A 20,783-nucleotide genomic window follows, 5' to 3' on the forward strand; every position below is an offset into this window, starting at 1 on the left:
TATTTTGAAATTCTCAACAATATATTGTTTAAAATGTTTATATACAAAAAAATAACAGTATATAATAACATTTAGTTCATATACTATTTAAAATGTGTCTATTAGAAAACTATGAAATTTTAGTAATTCATTTAATATATTAATGACAAATCAACTTTTAATTATTATTTTTAAAAAATTATAAGAAAATCTATTGAATGATTTTTAGAAAATATTTAAAAAAATTCAAATATTTTTTCATAAAATAATGTACTAATGTAGTAACAAAAACAAATTCAAAATTCATGTAATATTACAAACTCAAATATAGTAGTGTAATTTTTCAAAAATTTCTTGACAAAATATAAATTTTGAAAATAAATATTCAAACTCAAAATGATAATATTTCAAATTTTACAAAAGATAAAATCATACATAATAAAGAATAACTTTTTGAAATGCACACGAAAAAACAAACAATATATGTTATAAAATTAAGGCAATCTAATATTTTTAAATCTTAATTTAAAATAAAAAACAACTTAATATCATAACATCCAAAAATATCCTATATCAATAAAATTTACTAAAATAATATGAAGATGCTACTATGTATAAAACTTACTAAAATAATCGGGATATATTATTTAAACAAAACAGTATTTTGCTTATAAATCCCATAAAATATTAAAATAGTATATGTTAAAGTATATTTTCTTAAACACAATATGTAAATATAAATTATCTTTAACATATTTATTTTCTATAATATAAATAAATAAATTTTAAAAATGTATTATAGCAAAATGTATAAATTAAAGAAAAACACATTTTGAAAGAGGTTATCCATTTGATTATTTCATATTATTATTTTATTATACCTAACTCGAAAATATATTAGTAAGTAATAAAAATTAATAACAAGGTAAAATGTATCAAACAAATCACTATATGTATATTAATAATGCTGAATAAGAAATATAATATTAAAATGTAAATTATATATTTAAAATATTTGTAATAATATCAAACATATTTATAAAATGAAAAAATACTCACACGAACGTGCGGGTTAAAATCTAGTATATTATTAAATTAGGATTTATCGTAGACTTCCGGTTTAAACCAAATTGGTGATAACTGGATTGGTAATAACCTTTTATATATTATTTATGTCACAGTTAAACTTCAGATTTGGGAGCTCATATTCTTATATTCTCCCTCGAAATAATAGTTTTTATAACCATTAATCTCGACAATATCCCAGTCCAGGATTCAAATTAGTCAGACGCCAGACCATTCAGGTCAAAGTTGGTTTAGGATCGATCGAGCCTCTTTTGATCGGCCGAATCAATTTCAGTTCAGTTAGGCAGAGAGTGTGTTTGGATTCTGATATCATGTTCAGTTTGAAGGAATTCTAAGTAGTGTAATAGTTTTTCTCATTCTTAGGAACTTGCTACCATTATCACTCCGTACTATCTTCACTTATTTATTAAATTGTCTCTGAACTAAAGCAAAAAAAAATCTACTATAAGACTTTTAATTCGAGTTTTCTCCACAAAGAAAAACACCGAAACAGCTCTAGAATAATCATTCACAATCGTAATAAAATAAGAAAAACTATTTAAACTAGGCGTTTGATACGGTCTCCATAAATCACAATTTATCATCTCAAAGTACTCTTTACTTTTATTTGTACTCAACGAAAACTCACTTCTACATTGCTTCGCTTCCAAGAAGCATATGTCACACGCAGATACACCAATAATTCCACTATCAACACCATGCAATTTTCTTATTACCTTTGCGGAGGCTTGATCCATCCTCTTATGCCACTTCAAGTAATTATACTTTACCCTCTTTTCTAACACTTCGAATATATCTAATACCTTGAAGAAAGTATAGTCTTTCTTTTCTTTCACATGTTCCAATCACCATCTGCACACTAAGATCATGTAGAAGACATGATGTCTTCGTGAACAATACAATGCAGCTTTGTTCATCAATCAACTGTGACACTGAGATAAGATAACATCTCAAATCTTCAACAAAAAATATTCATGTCAAAATCAATTTTTTTGTTGTCAAAGGTTCAAAATAACACTACCTTCACGATCAGCAACCACACTTTTTCCATCAGATAACTCAACCAAGCATGTTGAGACTTCTATGGACATCACTAAGAGCTCAATGTACCTGTCATATGATATGTTCATATCAAAATTCTTTTCGCTCTTAAACCATAAAAAAATATGGAAATTTTTCTTCTGATATCATGTTAAATTCTGATTTATGATGAACTTTTAACTTAAAAGCAATTGAAATAACTAAATTGATCATCCTTTTATATATTACTTATGTCTCAGTTAAACCTCTGATGTATGAGCTCTTATTCTCACATATATGTGCATTATGCATACAATATACACTCTAATTTGTTTGGTTTTAATGGTGTGGTATATGTAAAATCGTCATGAACTACTAGTTTTAAGGGACGGGGTCTTATTGTTTTCACAAGCGTGAAAGATGCTTTGCTTGCCTTTGATTAAAATAGTGTATTTATTAGCATTAGATGTCGTCGATTCATTCATCGCAGTACTTCGTTTTTCATAAACCCACTTTCAAATAAAACCAAACAACATGTAATACTATTGCTTAAACATAACTAGAATCGAATTATAAAGTTTGCAATTTGAGAGTTAGAATTAACTAAATCCCTTAAATATGTTTAACAATGACGCTTAAAGACGTAACGTAACGGTGAGCTGTTTCACAGTTATTTCTTTTCAAATTAAGGTGAGTTTTAATCATTATAGCACTAACCTTTTGCGGGATAAACAAACAAACTAAAGCGGCTTTTTAATCATCTCACTAGATTTTGACCCGTGCAACCGCACGGGTGTTTGTTTTCACTTTTTTATAAATAAATTATTGTTTTAGAATATAAATGGTATATATTTTTAATGTTAATCATATACTTAAATGTTAATCAATAATTTTATAATTTACATGTTATAATTAATTAATTGTTTAAACCTTATGTATTTGCCACTTCTTATTATATATTTATCTTATTATATTTGCATTTAGTTATTAAGCAAATTAATATATTCATGAGAAAATATATTTAAAAAATATTTTGTATTTAATTTAGGATAAATTCTGACCCGTATTTCAAAACTGGATTTCTTTTTACCAATATTTTTATGCTTATTTTGTATATATAAAAGTGTAAAATATGTTAATTTTTAGACATGTATTATATAGTTTGTTAATTTTAAGTCGTTCTATCATCATATTATATTTTAAATAAATAGTTTATATTTATGAAAATAAAATTTATAAATTTATCAATTGAATATAATTTATCATATTTATTTTAGTATAATAATTATATTTTAACATGATCATGACTATAAAAATAGATAAAATATGATATAATTTATTTATTTTCATTTCTAAACGATAACTTAAAATACATTAAGTTATTGTTTAAATATTTTTACACATATTTATTAGAATTTTTAAAATATAGTATATAAATATATATTATATTTAAAATGAAAATATATTATGATTAAAGTAGTTACAAAGATTTTATATTATTAACTTTATAGAAATACATGTTAATTTTTATACATGTATTATATAGTTTGATAATGTTAACCCATCTTACCAACATATTAGATTTTATTTTTGAACATAAATATTTTATAATTACGAAAATAAAATATATAAATATATAAATTTAATACAATTTTATTATATTTAGCTCAATATAATAATTTTATTTAGCTCAATATAATAATTTTATTTTAATATGATTGATTATGATTATATAATAAATAAAATATTATAGATTTTTTTATTTTTCTTTTTATATAACTGAATATATTAATATATAATAATATTTTAAACTAATTTCGAAATTAGTGAAAATATTTAAATATAATTTCGAAAATGAAGATCTTGTAAAAACCTTTTCAAACAGATTTGTTAGATTTTTAAAATAAATATATTTATATTTAAAATGAAAAGATATCAAAAGATATTATGATTAAAATATTTAAAAAATTCTATTTATTATTAGTCTGAATTAAAATGTAGTATGAATTTCTATGAATAGGTCCATTAGGTCCATTTTTAAAAAAATCACACATGAATCAAGGTTGTGACTTCTGTTTTAATATATAAGATAGATTATATTGATACTAATAAGCTTGAAGTTTTACACATAAGACATCAAAGATTTAAGTGGCTAAAGGATCATTTTTTATACTTAATTTGTATGTGACAATTTAGAGATGTGATTGGAAAGGACTGTAGAAACTTTGTATCCATTTTTGTTTCTAAAGCTCTTTGAAGAAACAATTATGTTTTAGTTTGAAAAAATAAATCTAGAACCAAAAAGTTTTTAAAAAGGAAATATACTAACTCTTGAAATCAGTTTTTCTAAAACTTTTATTTAATACTTTGTATACCTTTGAAATAAAATAAAGCAATTTAAAATAATTAAAGTCACAGTTAAAATATCTACAACCTAATTTTTAAAACAAAAAAAAAAACTTAAAGCTACAACACTAACCAATCAACCTCTTAACCACAATATGGAATTTGAATCATTAACATATATAAAAACATGCAAACATATATTTTTACAGAAATTGCACTCAATAACTACAAAAAAAATCAAATTTGTTAAGTATCTATCGCCTCTTTTAGTTTTTTTCTCTTTCTATCTCTTTCTACCCTCTCTACACAACTAATTTTCTTTTTCTTCTCTATTATTGTTACACAAATAAGTCCATCTTTTTAACTTATGAAAGGATTAAGAAAACTTGCAAAAGAATAAAAGACAGAAAAATAAGTGAGATGACATGGAAGTAGAACTGGACCACGTCTGTGAGAATTAGCAGAAACTTCATATGGTATGACCCAAAGTGTCAGAACCTGATTGGACTTGCACATATGATATGTTTCATTGCGTTCACGTGCATACCTTTCTATCCACAATTCTTCCCCCTTTCGTGTGCAAACAAACAATCTCAAATCATTGATGCAGCAACTTAGCTTGTCGTCTTCTCAATAACTCTTTTGCAAGGTTTATATGGTTTAGTAACTTATTGGCCCAAGTTTACATTTATGCATAACTTCTTTTTCTTTTTTCTTTGACAAAAAAAAAATTCGGTTAAGTGGCCCAAGTTTACATTTATTGCAGACCATGGCTTTTGGTTCTCTGCAACTTTCAGTTGTGAAAATGATTTTTTTTTTATTTGTAATTTCTCAAGAAAATATCAATAAATAGAAGTAATTTCCAAGAAATGGCAATGAGAACTTTTCCGGTTTTCCCCCCAACTTAAGGATCAAGTTGTTGGGCAAAAGAATCTATGAACAAGAATGGTCCGCACAATGGAAAGCTAAGATATACTCATACAATACAAAGACCAAAACAACAACAATAGCTCTGTTCTTTTACAAGACGCGGACGCAGCGGCTTGCGGCCAAAAACTGAGCATCAAAATAAACAAAAAAATGGTGGAAAATCAATGAAGCTGACGCTGCGATTATTTTTGCGAAGGTTTCCGGTGTCGTTTGTGACGCTGTTAAAAGTAGCGGCAGTTAGATAGTCGCTGCGATTATTTTTGATAGGCAAAAGCACCGCCACCGGTGTTGCTCTCCAGATGCGTGAACAAAAAAAAGGTTATACATTTGGCCCCAAACCGCTGACGCAGCGTCTTGTAAAAGAACAGAGCTAATGTAATGCAACCAAGAAATTTCCACAGCAAAAGCCTTTGCTTCTGCTAAAATCGTTCACATTTGGTTAACTTACAAAACTGAACTCACAATCGCCTTGATTTTGTTGCGCTGCTTGATGCATAGCCAAACTTGCTGAAGTCCAGTTTAGAAGATAACCTTTTTTGACAAAATAAACAGAAAACAAACAACCCTCTAGTGAGAATGTTGCATCAATCACAATAAACTATTGAAGATAGTAAACATTGAAAGGTCAAAATGTTCACCCTTTGGACGGACAAGTGTTGCGGATGTCTTTGAGAGGTGCACGCAGACCACTAGCACGAGAGCCAGGACCAGAGTATCTAAAAGATGATATAGCTGAGACAAATCTTTCCACTGATTTCTCTGCTATTTCCGAGTACTGCCCTATATGCGAAATGTTGGATCCAAACTTCTCAACATCGTTGTTGGTTTCAAATGATGTTTCTGCATTACCAGGATCTGTTTCGTCTATGCGCATGTGCTTGGAGTTCAGATTTTCCTGAAATTTGTAAGAAAAGTTGACAAATGGCTTTGAATAATGATATTATGATAACATAAGCGACAAAACAATTAACGTGGCGTGATTGAACCATACTATCTAACCTTATGAAGGTTTTCTTCTGGCTCAAGCTTCCTTTTCCCTGTTGCAGCTCCACAAAAACTATAAGTACCAATGGAGTTGAGAGGTATAGCATCCTCGGGAGTACTAAAGGCGGAAAGGATCTCAACGGATGGGTTCTGTTCTTCTTTATCGATCTCATGGTCTATCTCGTGTCTGTTTGTTGTTCTCTCAGCCACCTCGTTCATGGCAAAGATACTCGCTTCTTTGGCAACTTCATGATCGTTGTAGATACGCTCACATGAACTTGTTGATATAGCTCTGTCAGTCTCTTCTATCGTAGATGCGCTTGACTTGTTTAGCACAGTATTAACAGTCTTTCTCTGGCCGATCACAGAGCAATCATTGAGACATGGGAGAGATTCTTTAAGACTTTTGTCATCCTGCTTCTGCTTGAAATATTTGCTTCTTACTACAATATCCGTCTTCGTCTTCTTCTGCCTCTCCACGTGCTGGTAAATGTACTTATGATCAAGGTCCTTGTAATTCCTTTCCACCGCATCTAAAAGATTAGGACACATAAAATATGAGTCAGGATTTAAGGTCTCAAGAATAATTTGTTTCCAATTTTTAGGATAAAAGCAACTGTACCATAGTCGGGTGATTCTCTTTTCTCTGCAACTTTGCCAGTATTCTCCCCCTACAGAGACAAAGAGATTATATCTTGTTATACGATTTCCGAGAACTAAGATGTAGTCCTTCTAGTTTCTTACCAAGCTGTAAACCGGGGATTCATTTGTTGTCTGACTCGAAGGAGCATCCACATCTGTTGAATTGTCCTCAGGAGTGCTTGGAGACTCCCCTGTTGGCGTCAGAGACATTGGTGATATCCTCGGAGCCTTGAACTTTCTTTTTGCCTCAAGAGATGCAAAGCCTTTCGGATGTTAAGTGGAACAAGACATTCTTGATGAAGAAAGAAGATCTTACTCAACACCAGCGATACTAAGTTCCAAATGTAATTAACTGTTTAAAAATAAGAGATAAGGGATGCAACATCAAAGGATACAGAAATATTTGGTGAGCAGGTTTTTCTGGACTGGCAACTCAAGCTTTTTCTTCAGATTTTCAGGTTTGAAACTTCTGGGGCGGGAAATAGCATCAACAGCCAACTTAGGAGTGACACCCTCAGCCTATTCATTTAAGAAAACAAGACAGCAAATCAAGAAACCATCGCCATGAGGAAAGATTATAAATATAGAGAAGTCATCATACTGTACCTGGAAAGGCAACTGCGTGAATGGATCAAGCTGCCCCAGTGCTATACCCTTAGCAATATGTTGTGGCATCGATGTGCATGAAGTTAAGGAATCAACTAATATGTGTTCATTAATCAGTCTTGATAAACTGAGTCCTAAAATCACAAGACTTGTGTCAAAGGATATGGGCCTACAAAGTCTGAATCTTCGCCAATGTCTTCAGAAATGCAAGACAAGTGTACAACGTCTTCAGATTTGGGGTCATAGACCCGTTGATGCTTGAAAGTCAGCATAGCTTTCTTGAATGACTCTTCATATAGAGGAGGAACTGAAACTGTGCTGTACTTTAAGTGCTTGATTACCTATAAGCAAACAAACCACACATCATTCAAGCAAATTATTATTATTAACCAGACTATGTCTACAGGACTGTAAAAGTATATGTGGTAAAGTAGTATCCAGTTTCTGAATTAATCATACTGTTGCTTTACCAAACCTTTGTTGTAAGATAAAAATCAAGTGAGAAAGGAATGTGTACCCTATCATAGCTTTTGAACTTTGTAATGAGTGTATGAGCTCTTTTGAGTCCCATTCCTGGAAGTGACTGCAAATAATCGCAGCCACTCAGTATGCACATCTCGAGAAGCATCTGGCTTGAAAATCCAGAAAGGCTGAGCTCTTTATTTCTGGGCAGGTTGGAGGCTTGAAACTCAACACCATGGCCAAACTTGTCCATTTTAAAGATGATCTGCGACATAAACATTGACAGTTTAAAGCAGCACTTGACATTATCTAGTTAGGAAGTGCAAATGATCTGATGCATAGTGTAACAGAAAACTTACTCTTGGGCAGCCAAAAGGAATAAGATCAGAATCCTCAGTGATGATGGCATCAACTTGCTTAGTAATAGCCAAAAAAGTCATCTGGGCATCAGCTTCGTAAGGAGCAACAACGTAATCGACATTCTCCTGCCTCAGAACCTTCGATGGTAAAATAACTTCAGTTCATGACAGCAAAGAAGAATACAAAATCCCTTCATTTGGAGAAACTTCCAGGTTAATGATACCTGTATCAACTCATGTGCAATAGAAGGTGAAATGTCAACAGCCTTTTGATAACACTCATACGCAGCCGAGGAATTTCCATTTGCTTCATGCTCCAATGCACGTGCAAGATTTTCCTTTCTGGACCTGAACTTGATGTGTTACAGAAAAGAAGAGGACTTAGTATGAAACTAGTTCGATGATAAAACAATAAACAAGCATACTGTTCTTAAAACTAGTGATGTAATGTTTTGGATACCTAGCACGCTTATTCTCTTGTTCAAGTTTCATAGGAAGCGGACCTCCATCGAAGACAAGAAGAGGCTTCACCCCATGGTGGCGGAGTAAATTCACTCTATGCATACAGTATTGAATATGCCTGAAAGATCAAACACCATTGTTAGCTTCTGCAAAACCAGAACAAGAACAGCATATCTTAAAGAACACTATTCTCAATTTCTAAATTTGGGGGAAAATGGAAAAATCGATCGATCTAGGGAGGGAACCTGGTGGTGGGCAAACCCTTGCAGAGGTCTCGGCTGCAAGAGAGGGCGCCTTTGTGAAGCCATGAATAGGTATCAACGGCGACGGTACAACCCTCGAGGTCGTGGATATGTACCGGAGCCATAATCGATTTCAGCAATGGCAGAAGCCCTTGAATACCCATTTCCGCCAATTCGATCGGAATGAAGGACTATATATCTAAACCCTAATTTCGCCGCGACGATGACATTTCAGGACGATTTTCGCAGATGTAGCGGGAAAAGTTGTAATTGGGGATTTTTACCAATTGTTGATTCCACACTCTTACAATGGCCCAACGTATATATATTCCCAGCCCATCTCTATTACTTATTGCAAATTTTTTTTTTTTTTTGGAGAATTTATATTGAATTATTGTTTTTTTAAAGAATATAATTAAATTATTTGCTTTTTTTTTTTTGCAACAAACGGCTATTCTATATATCTCAAACTTGAGATGATTTAGGTAAACTGACCGGAATAGAACAACCAATAAAAAAAAAAGATTTATGAAAGGAACGGACATTCCTAGCCAACATTTTTTAAATTATTTTGTTATGAAACTAGAGACGCGACATTTTTTAAAATGCTTCATGCATTAAAATGTTGAGTCTCTAAAATGTTTGGGCCAGTATTGAATATGTATATGATTTTTTTTTTTTTTAGTAAAAATACAAAAATTTGAGTAACTTTTTACTATAAAGAGTTTAAAATTATTTTAAACTAGGATAGAACTTGTGCCTTGGGCAATGTGAATTTATTTGTATACATTATCGATAATTTTTTTAATATATTTAATCATTTTATTTATACATATACAATGTTTTTTTGTTGTTATTATATAATTTTTTCCTGATTGACCGGATCAATTTTTAAAAAAGTTGTGGAACTACACTATAGTTAATATATCATGGATTGATCGGATTAGACATTAAACAAATTATGACACAAAAACCTTATTTTTTCCACTTAATAAATTATTGAAAAAGTGAACAGTATTGTTTCCACAATTAAATTATTTTGACATTTGTCTTTCATATGGTTTTGAAAGGTTTCAGATCAACCATCGAATTGATACATGTCATTTTAATGTTTTTAGTCGTATGCTTAAGAAAAACTTACATTTTTGTAATTTAAAATTTTTTTAGAAAAAACAAAATATAACATATAAAAAATATAACATATAAGGTTTACTCATTTTTGTAATTTAAAATTGTTTTAAAAAATTTAAAATATAACAGATAAGGTTTAAAGTCATTTAAAAAAAATACAAAATATAACTTATAAGAAAAATTATAATTTTTTATTATGCGATTAATGTGATTGTTTATTTTTTAATAATATAAAATTAAATAAAAATGAAGAATGATGCAAAAATTGTTATCAAATCTTTATTATTCATAAGCATTAATTGTCATATATATGTTAATCATATTATGTAATTTTGTAGCTTCTATTTAAGGAAAGAATACACTCTTCTTATATTTTGGGTTAATATAATATTCCATAGTAATTAGATTAGGACCAACATTTTTTTTCAATTGATTTTAAGCTGCCACATAAGATAAATTGACATTTTAATTAAGTAACATCTAAGCAGTGTCTCTTTTTAATTAATACAAATTTAAGGTTACAATTTTTTAAATGATCTTGAATTAATATATAAGAGATTTTTTTTTGTTCAAACCAATTAATTTTTTAATTTTAGAAGTAAATGTAAACAGCCGAACTATAACAACATCGACCACAAGACTGAAATTACAAAAAGCTTGGCAAAAATCTTTCCACCACATATATCCGTTAATTTCTTGCGTCTGACAGTTCTCATTGGTCTATTTAATATAATGATGAAAGAAAAATATACTGATTACAAATTACTGGTCTTTAGTAGCTGAGTTGCTGAATGAGAGTAATCCAAAACATCTTTTGGGAGAAATACTAAGGCTAGATCTTCAAAATATCTTCAATTGATTTTCTGTATTCCACAATCAACTCCCTGACCATAGGTTTAAGAAGACAAGTATAAGTCAAAGCACGATACAAGATGATACTGAAAATTGGTAACAATTTGCTTTACCTTCTCTGTTGAAGCAACTTCTCAGTGTCTTCTAGTTTTCGCTTTTGCCAATCAACATACTATAAAAGCACACGAATATTCATAAGGAAAAAGCCAGACAAGCTATGTTTTATGGTCCAAATGTGAAAGCTTTCTTGTTTTTTTTCCCTGTTATTACCATAGTTTTAAATCCCAGGGCTTCTGAAACCGAGTTCAGCATCTGTTGGCTCTTGTTGAAATAGCTACTAAGTTCAGTCACCTGCAACAACTCAACGTCTTAGAACCCTAAATTCCAACTTGAATACAGGAGTTTTATTACAGAGAGAGATAAGAAACAAACAAACCATGGCATTAGAGTTCTGATCTCGTGTTCCAGTTTCAACCGCATTTGCTAGTTTCTCCACCAGCTGGGAAACCCTGACGTTACTTAGATCCCAAGTAATCCCGTTTCAGAGAAGAAACTGATTAATTTCTTACCGCATAGAGATGGAAATGAGAAGCTAACGGCTGCTGTTGCTGTTGAGTAGGTTCTTGTTCTTGTTCTTGTTGGAGTTTCATCTCTTGTTCTTGTTGTTGTGCCTGGAACTGCTGCTTCTTCGTCCGTTGTCGATTGTAAAACTGTAAAACGTCAAAGACTTCATTGAGGTCGATGTATATTATATAGTAATATAAACATGAAGCTTAGATATGCATATAAGAGATATATATACAAATACCTGCTCAAGTCTGAAACGAATATCTCGCCCCTTCTTCTCAACACCTCTCTGCGGCTCCATGTTTTGTTGATCATGAGTCTTTGTTTCATCGTTGCTTTGTTGCTGCATATTGTCTTGAGCCTCAAGGCTAAGATTCTCTGGAATGTCCTACAATATTTGTTTAAACAAAAATAATACCAACAAGTCAAGGACCATGATCATAAAAACAGTATAAGGATGAAAGTCAATTACTTTATTTACCACATTCTTCTCTAAATCTTCGAATCTTTCTCTTGAATCCAGAATAGTTTTCGCCTGAGATTGAACATCCATATAAGTAAAAACTGAACACAGTCTCCAATATATAAAGATGACATTTAGTTTAGTTACCCTCTTCTCTGGCCTGGTCTCAATAGAACTCTGCGTCTCATTTTCGTCTCCTTTCTTCTGAGATATTTGTATCGACTCTGTTTTATCATGATGACCCACCGTAATGTTCTTGTTCATAATCTTTACCATTGAATCAGGAACTCGTCTCTGAGAAATCACAGTTAAGAACATCATCAGGACAAGTTTGGATCAACATAGTAAGTTCTTATTGAGTTTCTTGTTTACATTGGTTTCTTCAATGGATCTCAACTCTGTTGTATAGCTTCTTCTCTCAACTGCTTGCAGATTTGCAAGAGCTTCTGCCATGATGTTGAGAGTAAGAACTCGCCTCAGTTCCTTCTCTATTCAGTGGAAATCAAATCAAAGCATGGTTTCACTTTTTAGTTTTCTTCTTAATCCAGAATACAAAACAAAAAGTTTGTATGTAAAAGTGATTTTAGATATTTTATGGTTCCTTTTTACAGCAGATGTTATCTTATGGTTTATATTTAAGTCTTGTTCTATATGGAACTCAGCCACGATAGTGACAAATTCAGACTAATCAATTTTAAATTTGTATTTAACTGGCTTTAGTTTTTGTTTAAATTGTATTTATTGGATTTTAGGCCCACCGTTGTGCAATTCTCGATCGTTTCTTCGAAGTGACAAATAGCACAATGAAGCATGGAGATAGCAATATTTATAAAGGATGTTTCATGTCGCCTATTCTACCTATAACCGATGTGGGACTGTTTTGATTCTATTTGTATGTTGTCACGTGTCACGATTCAACCTGTGCGTCATGGTGTAATCCGAATTGGGCTATTCTGTCTTTTTAAGCCCATGGATTGTTTATATACTCTGGTTTTATAAACTTTTCTAAATTCTTCAAATTGTCATAGTTGGGTGTGGGGACTATGAGTTCCAGAACAATGTTTAAAACCACAACTAAACCCTAACCTTTCATGTTTGAAAATAACAGTATTTGTAGGGGTAGGGCATATCTGTTCCGGAAATCTGCTCTGAAAAAACGAATATGAAAGGGGAGGGGGGGGGGGGGGGGAGGGAAGGGGGGTAGATAATAATTTTACGGATCAGGCGAATCCAGATAGTCAAATTTTAGCCATATATATTCAATTGTAATCCAGATATCATAACTTTTGATATATGAATGCCCCCGAATCGAAATCCAAAAAGCAATTTCATGGATCCAACTGATCTGGATCTAGATATTATAAAATAATTCAAATATCCGGACCATTCCACCCTAAGCATTTGTAATTAATTAGACACCATATATGCATATTTAATTACTTTTCCGTTTTCACTTTTATACCAAAAATCAGCATAGTATATAAAAATCAATATTTTCGAAAAGGGTTTGTATAAAATCTTATCTTGAAAACTATTGTATTTCCCTTTGTAAACAATGTATAAGAGGTAATGTTTAAATACAACAAGATCTGTTAAACGATTCCTCTAATCTAGCTTTAGATTCAAGAATATATGAGATATGGTGGCATATTCTATCAGATCTCTTCACAAAATTGATAGAATTTTTATTATTCAATAAAATAATATTAGTAAAGCTTTTTGAAAAATAGATTTTAATGCAGAAATTGCAATAAAACATACGATTGATTTCATAACAAGTAACAAACTTACCCTAATAGTAGAATCGTCATCGAATTGCTTCCAAGAGCTCAAAATTTTCTCAAAATGATATATTGTATCATTTTATGCTTTATAACCCCATTTCCCCATTTATGTTGTTTCCTAGTAAAAAATACTTGAAATTCATAAAATTTAGCATTTAATGTCAACATAATAATGAGAGGATCGGAATTCTCATCCTTTAAATTTATGGTAAGTTTATCAATCAATCGCTAAATCACCATGAATGAGTTACACATGTTAAGAATTGACTGCATCAAATTATTGATATTCACATAAATAATTTTTATGGTTAATCCAAATGATATAAGGTGTTTTTATTAAGTGAATGACAGTTCGTCGTAAATTGGTTTAGAGGACCATATAAAGCGAGGACAAAATGATAAATTCATACCTAAAAATAGTCCATAATATGGCTAAATAGTTTGATCGATTCGTAATGACGCAGGGGAAAACACCAAAACCAGTGATATAAAGCATAAAGTGACACAAAAGAGTCATCTTTATAGAATTCATTGAGCATCCTAGAATAAAGCAGCCTAGTCTTGCAAATCTAACTACTCATGACTTGCATCAAAGGGAAAAAATCAAGAAATATAATGGAGGAGGTCCATATTAGAGATTGAACTTGAAGGATGAAAAGAAAGTTTGTTACAGATGAAAGTGTATTTTATTATCCAAGTTGAAATGTATTGTACACCATAGACTAGTATTTATACTCCATATTGTACCTGTTTACACATTAAACCTGGTTTAGACACTAAACCCTCATGTTAATCACTTTAATACTCTAATAGTCCATATCGGATCATGCGGAAATCATTCTGGCGAAAGATCGCTCGCAGTTAAAATGATGTGTCACAGCTATTACTAGCCAACCATGGTCAAATATGCAAAATATTCGCACAATAATGTGGAAAGTTTCAAAGGCACGCCTTGACAATCAATGAACCAGACGAGATACTCCTACCAATATTAGCATTCCTTTCATGCGTTGATTGACAGATATTTATAACTTTTACAATAGTACAAAAAAGGTTCTTGCTAGTTTTAACCGACCACTTCATATTCTCTTCTTATGTTGCAAGAATCTCGAATCTATTTCAGGGTTTCTCCTATGTTGCATCTCAGCATCTCTTAGTCTATGTTGTTGTAGATTCTCTCGTATGTATGTCTCATTGTGATCAGAAATCTGAACAGCTTCATTCACTCTTGGACCTGATTCTAAGTATTCCTGAAAAAATATTCATATCGACTCTCGATTAAGTAAAGAACAAAATAAGTTCTTGTTCATTTTTTAACCTTATTCTCTTCCCGTAATCTTCTATCTCTATCGTTTCTGATATATATTCTTGTAAATATTGTTCAACTTATCACGTAGAATACCCAAGGAATGTTGTAACCAATTGTAACCTCTTAGGCTATTTAAATACCTCGTCAATGAATGAATCCTCATCGAAGAATTACCAAAGTTATTATGGCATCAGAGGTAGATCACTCTTGAGTTTTTTTCCTCCACTCCTCTCCAATCTCTTCCTATTTTTTTTCCGCTAATACGGTTGCAAAGCTTTGTTGGCTACGAAATCTACAACTTGAACTCCACTTCAACATTTCAAAAGGATCCAAATCTGTTATAGACTAAATGGTCAACACAAAATCTACAACAACCTAAAAAATCTACATAGACCAATGAAAGTAAAATAACAATTTTGCCATTAATGAAGAACATAAGCCATTGGATCATCTCATCTATGTTTTAATCTTGACCACACGATTTCATACATCTCTATTTCTCTCTTCTTCTATCTCATTCTCTTTATTTAATCTCAACCACTCATAACCACACAATTTTTCTTATCTCATTCTCTCATTCGACTGAGTATAACTAGTATAACTCGTATAACTAAACAAGTTAAAAATTGTATAACTAGTATATAAATGTTATAATTTACACATAAAATAAAAAAGTTAATATTCTAAATGGTATATGATGACAAAATTTCATCTATTTTATTTGAGATTTTTCAATTTGTTTTTATATTAATACATTACACTCTTAATTTTACATTATATACTTTATATTTTTAAGGTTTATTAACTATATTAGCCATATTATTATGATAAACAAACATCAAAAATATTTTTACAAAGCTATAATGTGAAAATATAAATACAACCCCTATAAACAATTGATATAATTTTTTTTATTATATATTAGACGAGTATTATTGTTACAACTGATACAACTTTGACATTTCAGAAATTGACAAAACCAATTTGTTTTTTTTTTAATATTAGAAAACAATCAAATATCCCAATAAGTATGTACTCAGAAAGTTTTTCTTAATTTAATTTGAAATTTTGAAAAAAAACTTAACAATTATTAAACATATGCATAAGTTTACATGATCTACCTTATATTTTTAAGGTTTGTTAGCTTGTTTGTCCACATAACTTTTGAAAAACATACACAATGTGTATTTTTTTATGAAATTGATGATTTCATTGTAACCAGGAAAATTCATGTAAACATAAATAAGTGGTACAACTAAGGTAAATGTATTTATTATGTGGTACAACTAATATTTTTTTATTTCAGTGCCAAAGTACAACTATGCACAATTTAGTACAACTCAAAAACTATCACAACTATGTACAGTCAATACAACTAGAAAATTGGTATTTATGTCTTTGGTCCTTAGCTTTCTCACTTCCTTTCATTTGACCCTAAACTTTCTAATTAACAGATTTTGTTGTGATTTCGTCCCAAACTTTTTAATTGTGAACTATAGACCCTATTAAATATAAATCTACATATAAATCAAGTTTAATATGATGTTATAATAAGCTATATCATGAAATTTGAGTAGGAGTGGATTATAGATGATGATACAACTAGTACATTCTTAATTATTTCAATTTTACAGTTAAACTACAACTACATGTAATCTGGTACAACTCCAAAACTGGTATAACTACGCGTAACTAAACATATAATACTAGTACAACTTTGTATTATGTACCAGATATGTAATACTGGTACAACTAGTTCAATTTCTTCATTATAAAAAAATTAAAAAATTCATTTGGTTTTCCGTATGAAAAAACAATCAAATGGCCTAATTGGTGTGTCTTTATAATGGTCTCTCCTAACTATTTTAATTTTTAATGGTTTTTGGAAATTATTACCCTATCTCATAAGTTTCCATGTTCCACCTTATACTTTAAAAGTTTGTTTACATGTTTGTCCACTATATTTTTGAAAAACATACACCGAATGCATTTAACCAAATTAATGATTCGATTATATGTGATATCAGATAGGTAAATATATAGAAGTGGTACAACTGGTATATTTATTTTTAATATGGTACAACTAAGTTTTTCAATTTCTCTGCCAAAATACAACTATGCACAAACTTGTAAAACCCAAAATTTGGTACAACAACGTGTTATTGAAAGAACATAGTTGTATCGGTTAAACCAGTCATACATATTTTTCTTGTAGTTATACTTGTTTTACTATTTATACTGATCATATTAATCTACTTTTCTTTTAATTTTGTGTCTTTTAGGCTTTCATTTTCTTGATAGAGGTATATTTCTATTAATAACATTAAAATCTTTTTCAAGTATGTGTAATGTCTATAGAAACTCATATATAAAATCATTGGTATGTCATCTCTTCATGTCGAAATATGTAAGTTTCACCATGTTTTTATTGTACATGTCTTTACAATTTCTTTATTTCATATCTTATTTTTATATCCATATAAAAAAATAGATGCTGGGATGAGAAATCTATCACCTAGTGTTAGATATGTTTCTTATTACTTTTTATGATTTTTGTGGCCTTTTTGCAATTCTTACACCATCACATAAGTTTGCATCATTTACCTTATACTTTTAAGGTTTGTTAACTTGTTTTTCCACATAATTTTGGGAAAACATACATGAAATTTATATATTTCATTGGGTATCCATATGAAAAAAACAATCAAATGACCAAACTGGTAAATATTTAGATAGATTCCTTATTATTTAAATAATTTTTTTTTTTTTGCAGTTTTTACACCATTTCATAAGTTTGCATGATCTATCTTATATTTTTAAGGTTTGTTAACTTCGTTGTCCACATAATTTTTTGAAAACATACATGAAATGTATTTTGACTAAATTGATGATTTCATTTTATTGGGGCAAAGTCATGTACATAAAGAATGGTACAACTGAGGTAAGTTTAAATTTTATATGGTACAACTAGTTTGTTTGATTTCAGTGCCAAAGTCACGTACACATAAAGAAGTGGTAAAATTAGTATCAATTTTAAGAAGTTATTCAAAAATATATATCATTTAGAACTGCTGATTTATATCATTTACTAATTAAACGTAATTTAAAAAAAAATATTTGATTAAAATGATTTATTTTGTAAATAATTCTTAATTAATATTTTTACTGATTATTTGTATTATTTGTTGCACTTTTGTTTCTTTCTAATATCTATTATTATATTGATAAACAAACTAAAATTTTATAATTGTTGATAAAAATTGTATAATACATCATTATTAAAACAATTATTTGCAAAAAAAAAACACAAAAATCATACATGAAACCCAATCTTTTTTTTTTCTGGTGACTCGCGTTTTTAGAGCAATGGTTGAAGATTTGTCTGGCTCCGCAACTAGCTTTTTGGCCTCGAGAGCAAAAAGATGAAGATGAATTTTTTTTCCAAAAATCGTACAACTAGTATAACTAGTACAACTTATAAATGTATCAATTCCAAATCAAATATTATTAAAAAAATACTATTCATATATTTGACACATGCAATTAGGGGAGATTATACCAATATGTCTTATTGGTTCTACATCATTCTCTTTTCTAGCATCTTCATATGTTGGAAACAATAAATAAAGGAAATTATACATCTCATAATTAAGTGATGCCATTTCATTTCTCAAAGCCATATCATCTTTTTTTGGTGAGAATGAATATGGTGATGACACATAAGAAAATCACTTCTCAAATAATGTATAGGAGATACTCAATCTGTACTTGTTGTACTAATTAGAGTTGTACTAGTTTTATTTGTGTACTAGTTGTACTAGTTTGAGCTGTACTAGTAATACTTTGTTCTTCATTATCTTAACTCGTATGGAAAAGATGAAATTTGATTCTGGATAAGATATAATTGATTAAATATGACTATGGGTTGTTCAATTTGAGATAAAAAGGAGAAAATTAGTGGATGCTTGAAGAAATTTTTATTTTGTTTTATAGTGAAAAAAAAGGGGAAGAAGAAGGAGATTGGGTCGGGTGCTTCCTTGTTTTTTTTCTGGCACTAATTGGAAACATAGTTTCTCAATGAGTGACACGAAACTGGAAAAATAGATGAGATTCAAGATTGTGATTGTGATTTTAGTCCGTAAGTTTCGTTGGTTATGTGACATAACTTATGTCGAAGACAAAGAAATTGGAGATTTAGGGTTATTAAAACGCGGGTCGGATCGGGGTAATGGTAAATGGGTGGGTAGACTGGTTGGATATGTAAAAATGTTGAAGTTTTAGGGTTTATGGTATATTCTGCTTAGTTTTGATATATTTTTAATTCATTAAAAATATAAAGATAGAAGAGGTCTATTCTAGATTTTTTTGTGCCCTTCTGGTCCATCCCATCATTTGATCTATTTCAGAAGCAGGTTGAACTGGACATTCATTTTTTCAGGAAAAAAAGTTGTGATTCATTTCAATATGCCGACATCTTCACCAAGGGTTACCCACTTTGATCCTGAAACCGAGTTCAGCAGCTGTTGTCTTTTGTTGAAATAGCTAGTAAGTTCAATTACCTGCAACAATTCAATGTCTAAGAACCCTAAAAACCAACTTGAATACATGCTTTTTGTTACAGACGGAGATCAAAGAAGATTGTGAGTGAATAATATCTCCTAAACTATATTTGCGAAGTGATTTTGCCACATGTCTTCTCTACAATCATTTTTATAAAAACAATGATGACATGACTAACAAGATTGATGACGTGACTTATAGTTAATATGACATGGACAATCACATTTATTACTGACATATATTTTTGGTAAACTTTATAGAATATGACAATACTTAATACATTACATTTAATGTTGATTTATATTTTTGGTAAACTTCTTAAAATATGATAATAATTCATAAATCATCACTAAAATAAATATATTGAAATATGCATTATAAATTTCGAAATACATTATTTAATTGTATTTTTATAATTATATAATTTTTATTACTAATATTTTCAAAATTTTCTACATCTTTTTTAAACTAATAATAAATTGTTAATTGTAATTTCATTAGTTTCTTTTAGATATCTACAAATTTTATAAATATTATTTAGTTATAATGTTTAATAACTATGCAATTTTTATATGATTTTTAGTAATTTTATACAAGTTGATTTAATACATTTAACCAAAATAAATAGATAATTTTTTTATCTAAGATTCTAATTTTAATATATTGCATATATATATATATTATTAAATGTAGTTTAAAATAAACAAAATTATTATTTTTGCTTATTTTATGCTTAAATAATCAACTTTATATTAAATACTAGCTGAAATAATAAAATATATAATATTAATAAATTTCATTTTAAATATAATTTAACTTTTAAAAAATTTATCACACCTAGGGTATGAATGGTGACCAGAGAACGGCGAGGAATAATGCATTCCCTAACGTTCCTAAAAAAATCACCATTCACAAGGAATAACAATTCCCTCTCATTCCCTTTCATTCCTTTTTTTTTGTAGAGAATTAAAGAACAACATTATTCCTTGATAAAATTGA

General features: G+C 29.8%; 2 protein-coding genes across 2 annotated transcripts; both read right to left on the reverse strand.

Moving 5' to 3' along the window:
• Positions 1–5,290: 5,290 nt before the first annotated feature.
• On the reverse strand, positions 5,291–9,418 carry LOC106435232 (exonuclease 1). The gene is made up of 13 exons (XM_013876099.3): positions 9,122–9,418; positions 8,875–8,994; positions 8,639–8,762; positions 8,415–8,552; positions 8,111–8,320; positions 7,759–7,934; positions 7,594–7,666; positions 7,383–7,506; positions 7,090–7,250; positions 6,968–7,016; positions 6,361–6,878; positions 6,000–6,256; positions 5,291–5,892 (listed from the first exon to the last, which is right to left on the reverse strand). Exons 1-13 carry the CDS (start codon positions 9,280–9,282, stop codon positions 5,820–5,822), a joined length of 2,184 nt encoding a protein of 727 aa, XP_013731553.1. The 5' UTR covers positions 9,283–9,418; the 3' UTR covers positions 5,291–5,819.
• Positions 9,419–10,576: 1,158 nt separating this feature from the next.
• On the reverse strand, positions 10,577–12,017 carry LOC106435236 (mediator of RNA polymerase II transcription subunit 9-like). Its single transcript, XM_048736622.1, has 4 exons — positions 11,910–12,017; positions 11,671–11,811; positions 11,538–11,600; positions 10,577–11,452 (listed from the first exon to the last, which is right to left on the reverse strand). The coding sequence occupies exons 1-4, from the start codon at positions 12,015–12,017 to the stop codon at positions 11,324–11,326; spliced, it is 441 nt and encodes a 146-aa protein (XP_048592579.1). The 3' UTR covers positions 10,577–11,323.
• Between the last annotated feature and the right edge of the window lie 8,766 nt (positions 12,018–20,783).

Source organism: Brassica napus, chromosome A7 (genome assembly GCF_020379485.1).
Source record: "Brassica napus cultivar Da-Ae chromosome A7, Da-Ae, whole genome shotgun sequence".
Lineage (NCBI taxonomy): Eukaryota > Viridiplantae > Streptophyta > Magnoliopsida > Brassicales > Brassicaceae > Brassica > Brassica napus.